General features: G+C 38.7%; 1 protein-coding gene across 1 annotated transcript; it reads right to left on the reverse strand.

The window, feature by feature from the left end:
- Nucleotides 1–4,519: 4,519 nt before the first annotated feature.
- Nucleotides 4,520–5,700, reverse strand: LOC143596803 (protein LURP-one-related 4-like). Its single transcript, XM_077075485.1, has 2 exons — nucleotides 5,285–5,700; nucleotides 4,520–5,185 (listed from the first exon to the last, which is right to left on the reverse strand). The coding sequence occupies exons 1-2, from the start codon at nucleotides 5,612–5,614 to the stop codon at nucleotides 4,850–4,852; spliced, it is 666 nt and encodes a 221-aa protein (XP_076931600.1). The 5' UTR covers nucleotides 5,615–5,700; the 3' UTR covers nucleotides 4,520–4,849.
- Nucleotides 5,701–10,251: the final 4,551 nt, after the last annotated feature.

A 10,251-nucleotide genomic window follows, 5' to 3' on the forward strand; every position in this document is an offset into this window, starting at 1 on the left:
CACTTGTGAAGGCGTTTTGGTGAGGGGAGTCCATATTATTGGTAGAGGTCTGTTTGGCTCTCTGCCGCCTTCCCTCTTGTCACCTTCTCCGCGATTACGAATGTCTTTTTGGGGCTGGGGTGAACTTGGTTGCGCTTGCTTTTCTGCGGGAGAATAACTGGTTTGTTGCAACCCGAACCATACGGAGTTTTGTTTGCCCCTCCTTTCATTGTTGCGTGGTGCTTCTGTTTGATGCCCTCTATCTCTTGCTCTATCTTGGGCAATTTGTTTTTCAATTCGCGCGAAGACTCGCGATGCTTCCATAAGCTTAGCCCAAGTGGTTGGCATGCCATCTCTGCTCACGAGAGCTCTGCGGAGTTGATCACTGCGCGCACCTTGTATAAAGGCCACGCGCAAGAGTTGTTCAGTGATACCTCCAATTGCAAGAGATTCCTGATTGAAACGAGTTATGTAGTCTTCAATGGTTTCATCATTCTAGCGCACGCAGTGCATGATGTCATCGGGGTCGCGCGTGTGTCTGCGCTGCTGTACAAAGTGAGCCTGGAACTTTTCCAATAGCTCTTCGAACCCATCGATTTGTCCTGTCGGCAAGCTTTCGAACCAGACACGCGCTGCGCCCGTGAGGCAGTGAGCAAACATGTGACACCATGTTGGCATCGTCCAGCTTTCTAGGTTTCCAGTGTTGTAAAAACCTTGTAAGAAATCATCTGGATCTGTTGTACCATCGTACTTGCCTAGACCACTTGGCATCTTGGTTTTGTGTTGAATGGGAGCCTTCGCAATGCGCTCAGTGAATTTTGAATGCTTCACCAAGTTGGCTGGCCTATATGGTGTGGATACGTCCACTTGCCCTCTCGCTTGTGGGTTGTACGGTGTGTATAGATCCATATCAACTTTGGCTCCAGGCGCTATGTTCATGTGCGCGCGAAGCTGTGAACCTCTTGCATGAGTATCTCGCGTCTTCCTCATGCTGTGCACCTCTGCCTCATCACTAATATCAGCGTGTTCGGTGTGAACAGAGTGACCATCTTCCGGCGCGCGCGCCCTTTTTGTTGTTCCCTGAATGGTTTGTTTATAAAATGCGAGCCTTTGTGTTAAGTCGGCTAACTTTTTGTGTTTGACCAGCTCATTGTATTTGTCCATTAAACGCCGTTGTTCGTTTATGAGCCATTCTTTAGGGTCATTGGTTTCAACTTCCGGACCCATTGGTCCTTTTTGTTTTGCACCAGTCAGATTTTGGAACGTGAGATCGTCTGGAGGAGTTTCAGTCTGGCTATGAGGTGTTGTGATGAAGGGATGGTTACTGGTGGTGCGCGCAGTATCACGCGGCGCCCTCAGAAACTGTTGTCCCTCATTAACATCCTCAAGCTCATTATCCTCCAGAACTTGATCGCTGTTTCGAACACCGGAAACCATGGTGAAGATTTTCAGAGAGAACTGATGAGATAGTGGTTTTGTTGCCGTTGTCCCACGGATGGCGCCAATGAAGAGACGTGGATCGACTTACTGGTAGACGATCAACTTTCCTCGGGTATGAGTGTGCTATATCACCGATGGTTTTCCGGAGTATGAATTCTTCCACCTACAAAACGAGCAGCACCGTGAACTTACCCCTCAGAAAGGGACAGAGGGGTCCTCTTTGGGGTAACCCTCCGGTGTGAGAATAAGATATTGTAGGAGAAGATAATAATAATCTGAAAGTGAGTAAGGACTTAGAGTATATTTTCTTGCTTACCTCCCCTTGTGGAGGTGGTGTGGTATTTATAGTGTTAGGGTTTCCAATGATTGGGCTCAGACCCAATTAGGGCCTTTTTGGCCTCCTCCTATTGCTTCGCGCCACGTGTCCTTAGGACACCTGGTGCTTTTTCATTGATTATTCTCTGACCAAGGTATTTCACCTGACCCATGTGCAATCACGTGGTAGCACATGGGTTTTGCTTAGTTGTCCACCCTTCATTGGCAGCTGTCAACATCAGCATATTCTTTATTCTTTAAAGGATACCTTCTGGAAGGTTGTCTGATGAGCACAATCATGGTTGTCCTTATCCTGATTTGGATAAGGACGTGGTTGATTATGTGCATGTGTGATATGCGCCTATCCTGGGGATGCGCGAGGTCTTCTCTTTATTCTCACGCGCAGATGTTTCATGCGCAGATGTGATATGCGCAAGCATATGTAATATGCGTGAGCATATGTGATATGCGTCACGCGCAGATGCGCCACGCGCAGATGTGATATGCGTGAGCATATGATGCGTGAGCATATGTGATACGCGCCACACGCAGATGCGCCACGCGTAGATGTGATATGCGTGAGCATATATGATGCGTGAGCATATGTGATACGCGCCACACGCAGATGCGCCACGCGCAGATGTGATATGCGTGAGCATATATGATGCGTGAGCATATGTGATACGCGTGAGCATATGTGATGCGTGAACATATGTGATATGCGTGAGCATATGTGATATGCGTGAGCATATGTGATATGCGTGAGCATATGTGATATGCGCCACGCGCATAGGTTTTGGCTTTGTGTCTTCATGACATCCTGATTCCAAGCCTCTTGTCTATATCTTGTGGGTTGACCCGCCCCGCTCGATGTTAAGGCGGGTGCATACCTCTTCAGATACCCTTCACTAAATTTAAAATATAAAGTTTTTGTAAGTAAAGGTGATTATTTAAGATGTCTTCTGCAATATATAATGTTAAAGACAGATATCGATATGACGATCGTATGTAGGTCATATGTCTTACACAAGCTAGAGAAGTATAATTGATTTTTCCGATGTCTAGTCGATTTGTTTATGCAAAGTTTACAAGCACTAAATAGAAAAATCGTCAAGCTTCTTTCATTACTAAATGTCTTAAACATCTTTTGTATGACTTCGATTTTCAGGTCAATAAAATAGTCGATGCATATTTTAGATCTATAATCTAATAAAGCATGAAAGATCTTTTATGTATATAAGGTGACAGGTGTAAAACTGGTTATTGCGTGTGATAACTGCATTTTAAGTCCATGCCATAATTTGCTCTTAACAACATGTAAGCATCATGTATACATATTAGTAATTTTTGGTTTTGGGCATGGTACATTAATTAATTGGCACCGGTTGTCTAAACCTTCTTCTACATCCAGATCATCCTCTTTTTTACAACTAAGGATCATGGTTTGTTTAGATGTATCACAAAGCTGATTATTATAATTATTTGAAGTTATAATAATAAATAGGAGTATATATATTTCATCAAAATTAAAATAATTAAAGGGTATACATACAAAAGAATTTCTGGTGGGATGATGTGGAGATTACGATGATGCATGTAGACGTGAGTCAATTTACACTAGTTATAAAAGTACTTGATGATGAGATTATACTTTCAAATTTGTAATTTATAATTGCTATTTCTATATAAAGTTGATAATGTTAATTTAGTGTATTTTGTTTTGATGGTCTGTTATTCCTATTGCCTGGAAAATATGACTTTTTTTTAATAATATCTAAACTACGTAGTATTTCTTTTATTATTTTAGTATATTGAAAGTGACATTTTATATAAAAATTGCTTGTATTTCTTTTATTATTTTAATATTACAACTTTGTTTAATAAAGAATTACGTGTATAACATATGACCTAATATCACTTCTTCCACCCTACCATCTCCACTTTGGTGGGATGGTAAAGGGTTTGATCCAGGGTTCGATCCCTAATATCACTTCTTCCACCCTGCCATCTCCACTTAGGTCTTTGGGTGAGAGGTCCAGGGTTCGATCCCTGGCAATGGCGGTTTATTGTAAATAGTAGGAGGCAAGCTTAAACATTCAAAAAAAAAAAACTTTTTCCACCCTGTCAAAGAATCTTAACGTCTATCTTACCTTTCAACTAACACCTCCCAAAACACACACACTTACATATTACTTATAATTAAATTAAAGATTTTTATTAAACTCAATATCTAAATTACTATAATCAAGGCATCGATCATTGGAACTTCGTAATTTGAGATATTGGAAACCTAAGTATCTGATAAGTAAATTGTCTTTTGAGCTAGAAGATGGTTAAACGCAGCATAAATATGGCAACAAGCTTTCATCCAAACTTAAACCAAAGTCAAAAATCATAGAAAAGTATTCCAGTTTACAATCTTACTATCATTTGCCCAGATTTGTTGTCATTCTTTTTTGTTTATCATTTACTAGGTTTTTTTACATAACCATAAATTTAGTTTTATTTAATATTAGGGATTGTTTGGATAACCTTGAAATCTTATAAAGTTGATAAACTGATTTGTAACAGTTTATTAACAATTTTAGATATATTACAAGTATATAACAAGGTTACTTGTCAATATTGTTATAACCAAGCCCTTAAAACATATGAAATTTCATAATAATTTATAATAGGTTTGACTAGATCCAACTTATAATCTTCCTCGAGACAAACAATATTTTTACGCAATTGTTTTATCATGTCAGGATACATATAGCAAATATTATAATTATTACATACATATGTGTGTAAGATAACACATGATCAATTTCTTATTGGTAGCAACAAATTGTATTGAATTTGTTGAAAAAAAAATTAAATATTTTAAATCCACCTAAAACATGACTAATTACCAAATACCAAACAAAATTTGTATGATTTACAACTAATTAACAACAAAGATTTCGTTTCAATCTTCTCCTCTAGCTCGCATCCGATCTTCATTTTGTGAGTCCCATCTTCAATTCTTTGGAACATAATTTCATACAACGGAACCCGCAATCAAATCAAGTATGATCTTGATCAAGATTCAGAATCTTGAACCTTGATTTTGTAAAAAGAAAATATATGTTTATAGTTGACGATGGATCAACCCATGAACCATAATGATAGCCATGATCAATGATTGATCGACATCAGGCTCCACTGTCAATGTGAAAACATCATTTCCAAGATCAACACCTGAAGCTGTTTGCTTTTGTTTAATCTCAGCAACCAAGCCACCATCTTGATCAACATTCACAATCTTGAACCCTAGTTTTCCAGTTTTAACAATCTTGTAACCATCTCCTTCACCAACTCCTAAATCCACATGAGTCATTCGACGTTTTCTCGTCATACGAAACCATCGTTGTTTCTTAGAAAAATCCCACTTGTATCCATCCCAACATCCAAAAACTCTTAATTTCTGCATTAAGATTAAATTAAACATTGAGTTAGATGGTCATGTTTTAAATTTTTAAACTAAAAAATATGGTGAATTGTAGAATGAATGGATGATTGGTACCTTTCGGTGTATCGCGAAAAGAACGTTGCCTCGAATATCCATCAGATAAACTTGTGAGCTGCATTTAGTGTCGTAATTATCAACCCGGTAAACGATTTCTCCATTTGAATTGTATACGGTGCATCCATGGCTGTTGTACACTAGAGACTTCATCCATATTGTGAAGAACTCTTGCTTTGAACTTACATATGGAGATGATGATGGTGGTGGTGGTGATGATGGAGTTTGAGGATGAACCTTAGCCATTGAAGAGATGAAAGCAAGTTCTGTTAGAATATGAAAGGGGTTGGATATATATGCATACAGCCATGTGCTGTCAATAACAAGCATTATTTGTTTGGTGCATATTTTATCTTATTTATTTCAAGTTTTTTAATTGTTAAACTATTATTTTAATATAAAAAATATTGTATCAGAGAATACGATATCTTTCTTGTAGTTTACAGTTTTAATACTTGTCAATTGTCATACATGGATTGCGATACTTTTTAAGGTTGTGACAAAAGAGGTACGTTAAAACCAAACTCTTGTTAAAAGAATTACTAAGAATTTGAATTTTATGTCAAAAATGCCTTTTAAAATATTACCCTAATTCAACATTGGATTAGATAGATGATGAAATGCAATTAATCTATTTTCACATAAAATATATAAAAAACAGGGGTAAGTTATTTATGACGGTAGCACAATTATAATTATGGGTCAGATTTCCTCCACTTTTATAAAACATTGATAATTTTGTAAGATATTGTAACATTATGGAAATTTCAAGTTCAAAATGATAACTTTCCAAAGATTAGGGATCAATTCTGTCAAATTCTAAACTCCAAGGTTAAAAAATGAAAATTCTGATTTCTTGTCCTATCGCGATACGCGACGAGACAAAAGACAAGCCCATCCCGTATCGCGAAGGGGCTTGGTCAAAGCTTCTGGAAGAGTCAACAGTGATACGCGATCGCTGATTGATCCTACATCATCGCGTACCGCGATGACGTGGCCTGACACGTCTAGCATTAGCTTCGCCACGTGTCCACACGTGGCACACCGTCTGCCACGTGTCCCGACACGTGGCACGACGTCCGCCACATGGCACACCGTCTGCCACGTGGCGACACGTGGCAGACCTACTGTGTGACTCACCAGAGCTACGTCGCGCTATGCGACGGGTGCCCAGGAGCCCATTGCGTACCGCGATGGGACGCCAGAAAATGTCTATAAATAGCAGGTCCGGGATTTCATATTTCCATACCCAAATTCAGTACTCCTCTCTCTCTCTCTAACATCTCTCTAGCCATATTATCATACCTCGAAGTTTGTGCTATAATACCTCGATAAGCGTGCCTCGATTTCCTCGATTTTCGTGCCTACGTTTCCTCGAAATGCGTGCCACCCTCCACCCTCATACAACCAAGAAGGTGTTGTTCTAGAAAGGCGTGTCGTCAATTGTCGAAGATTGGTGATCGTTGGCGTGCCAAGGAAGGTGTACAAGGTTGATCAAGAAAGAGAAGCAGCGTTGGAGTGCTGCTCGAGTTCTTAAGGGTTTTCAAAACGCCAACAAGGTTAGGCGTAACGACAAACAATATAATATAATATTATATTAAAGGCTTAAGCCTTAAGTCAAGTTTATACTCGATACCTCTATAAAGGAAAAATAAACATAACAAAGAAAAGAATAAAAGATTGATTTGTAAATATGTATATATGTGTGTAAGTATATATGTATATTCTTTGTTATGAAAATATTATTTAAGTAATAATGAGTATTCTTAAATAATAAAAGAAAAAGAGTACGTTTCTTAGAGAAGAAGAAACGTCGAGTTTTATATATAAACTAAAGGTTTATAATTACTTTTAAACTAAAGATTTTCAAGTAAAAGAGATTTATGAACTAAAGGTTCATCGAGGTAGAGTTGTAAAATAAGACTAAAGGTCTTAAGCCGGATTGTATATCCGACTAACAAATGTTTATACTCGTACTATAGGTGCGAGATAAAAAGGGAAAGACCCTCGGACGGTGAGTGAAGCCGATCCCAAAGCGAAAAGGTGAATACGCCCCAAAACTTTTATAAACTTGTTTTCAAATGAGTCAAACATGTTATATGAAACTTGTTTACAAGGAACTACATGTTCCTAAAACCGTTATAAATAAGAGTATAAGCCTAGCCCTCAGGCTGTAGTATATGTGTGTCTGGATCCTTACATATGTGTTAGTACGCGGTGGGCACATCGCACCACGCTTGGTCGTAGGACGCTTTCCTATAGAAAGCACGACCATGTGTATACTTACGGATACTTAACTAAGTCGAACGCTGCGGTGTTTGCTGAGGTGACCTAGTGTAGAGGCTCAAATTTATAATTGTGTTATTTAACTTTGTTATTCCTAAGCCACGATGGGCCGTGGCAGGCATAGTCTCGAGGGGTAATAAAGTAAAAGTGAATATTTTTGCGTCAGCGTGTTCACCAGCATTCGTTGCTGACGTATTTTAATTACATTTTGCAGGTGAACAATGATAGCGCTTGGAGTGACGAAGTGCTACTAATATCCGATGGCTCATATTTATTTTGTATAAACTTAACATATTATAATGGTGGTTTGTAATTATAAACAAGAAATGTTTTGTTAACAACTTAAACGGGTATTTTATAATCTCGTCTTTTGAATATATATATATATATATATATATATATATATATATATATATGTTAAACTTTGATACTTAAAGTTTTATAAAGTCTTCCGCTTACAAACGTAACTCTAATTTAATTTACAATTATGGTACCAACTGTTGGACGCACTCCTAGGCCCTAAGATGGGGGTGTGATAGGCTGGTATCAGAGCCATCGATCTTAGCGAATTGGGTATCATAAAACAATACCCAAGCTTCGATCAAAGTATAGGAAATAATTGTTTATTTGTTCTAGGGATAAGATAGGCTGGTAACCTTTTCTTTCCCTCCACAATCTAAACCACCCATAATATTAGATGTCATTCAAAGCTTACATTGAGAATTATGTACGCAAGGCCAAGGAAGCTGGAATCATTGAACCTTACCCCGAGGATAACATGAGTGATGGTTATTATGAAGCATACTTCGACCAAGATGTGGAACATGACTTAACCAAACCTGTGTACTATCCCGAAAGCAAACACTATCCAATAGACGTTCTCGATAGTCCACTGAAACAAAGAATTGAGCCACCTAGGCATTCAAGTTACCATCCACCAACCATACCGATGTACCATCCCTCTGAAGTACCGACGTACCAACCCTCGGAGATACCGCAGTACTACCCAACTGGATACCTACCACCAAATCCTCATCCATCATATGCTTTCTTTTCCAACTTACCCATTAAAGAAGAACCAAGATCCCCATCCTCCGACTGGATGCAATGCCACTCCGATCAACGACGATGGCATACCGGAAGCTCCACTTTCAACGAAGTCAACTCCCAACCAAACAATGGTGAAGGACCGTCCCGCAAACCTAGAATGAGGGTGATGATGCCCTGTGAAATTTTCCATATGCCCCCGATAAACAATGAAACCACCCAGCATATGGAAGAAAAAGAAGAACCTGAAGAAGAGGAAGAACCCGAGGAGGAAGAGGAGGACCCCAAAGAAGAGGAGGATCCTGAGGAAGAGTCGAACCGGAAGAAGAGCATCCCGATAACCCCAATGAGATATCAACGTCAATGGATGGATCACTCACTTCCCAAAAACCCAGCTATGGTTCTGTTGATCCATATATCCAATATCTCATGAAACTCAAGAACCAAGCTTCATCAAGCTTTCCACCGTTCCAAGGCGTAATCCCAACAGAAGAAGAACAAGCTGATGAGATCCGAGAACAAAACCAAGCTGCTAAAACTTTCTTCTACCTTTCATCCGACATGACTTACGTTCCGTATCCAGAGCCAAGGAATCACTATGAGATGGTGACATTGGGTTACCGTGACCCACCTCCACAATATGGATACCCCCAACGTAGTCCCGCAGTCGTATGAAGAACACTTGGACCGCGCTCTGCACGAAACAGATGATTGGAGGAAAAAGATGGCTATTGAAGGAGAGAAAAAGAAGAAAATAGGAAAGACACTTCTTCGTAAGTGCAACAAGTTAACAAAAGTGGTGAGGAAGTTCATGAAAGATTGAAGATGGTGGAGAAGGATGCAATGTGAAGTTATGTGTATAGTATAGTCTTGTATGCTATGTGAAATATATGTAACAAGAACGTTGAAACGTTCTTTGAATAAAGATAGGTTAATATATATATATATATATATATATATATATATATCAAACGATATATATGTGTGTGTGTGTGTGTGTGCGTGTGTGTGTGTATGTAATGTAAAATAAATATATATATCCTTTTGTGATATATATATGTGTGTGAAATAAGATGTATGTTTAATGTAAGAAATTTGTTAAATTTCAGTTAAAGACATATTGAAAAGAAAAATGTATGAACAAAGTAATAACAACGAAAATGCACAAAAAGAAAAAGAAATAAAAGAAAAGGGAAAGGTCCCGAGAAAGAACAAGAAGAACCTATTCCCGATAAGTATATGAGCCAAACTCAAAAGATGATTAAGAAAGTGGTTAGGGAAGAATCTGAATTTAGATCTCAATCTTGACATTCACAATCTAGACAATCCAAACATTCCCGATCCGTTAACCCTTCTCAAAGATCCGCAAAATCCCGTCCAAAACCTTCTCATGTCGAGGAGAGTGTTCATGAGTCCAACATTGATGGTGGAGTTAGACGAGAGTTCAATAAACTCAAAGTCAGTGGATGTTCATTCAAAGACTTCAAATACTATGGACCGAAAGAGTTCCATGGAGATAAAGGAGCCATCACAACCGTGAGGTGGCTTGAGGAAATGGAAACAATCGTGATAACAAGCAAGTGCTCCGATGAGGAGAAAATCCAATACTCTGTCCTAATGTTCAAAGAAGAGGC

This window comes from Bidens hawaiensis, unplaced genomic scaffold (assembly GCF_021521415.1).
Source record: "Bidens hawaiensis isolate Kalapana, Puna unplaced genomic scaffold, B.hawaiensis_p1.1 tig00047012_1, whole genome shotgun sequence".
Classification (NCBI taxonomy): Eukaryota; Viridiplantae; Streptophyta; class Magnoliopsida; order Asterales; family Asteraceae; genus Bidens; species Bidens hawaiensis.

Coding starts and splice junctions, on each gene's coding strand:
- LOC143596803 (XM_077075485.1), bottom strand. CDS start 5,614: ATGCTTGTTATTGACAGCACATGGCTGTATGCATATATATCCAACCCC. Junction 5,186..5,284: donor TTTTCGCGATACACCGAAAG/GTACCAATCATC, acceptor ATCTTAATGCAG/AAATTAAGAGTTTTTGGATG.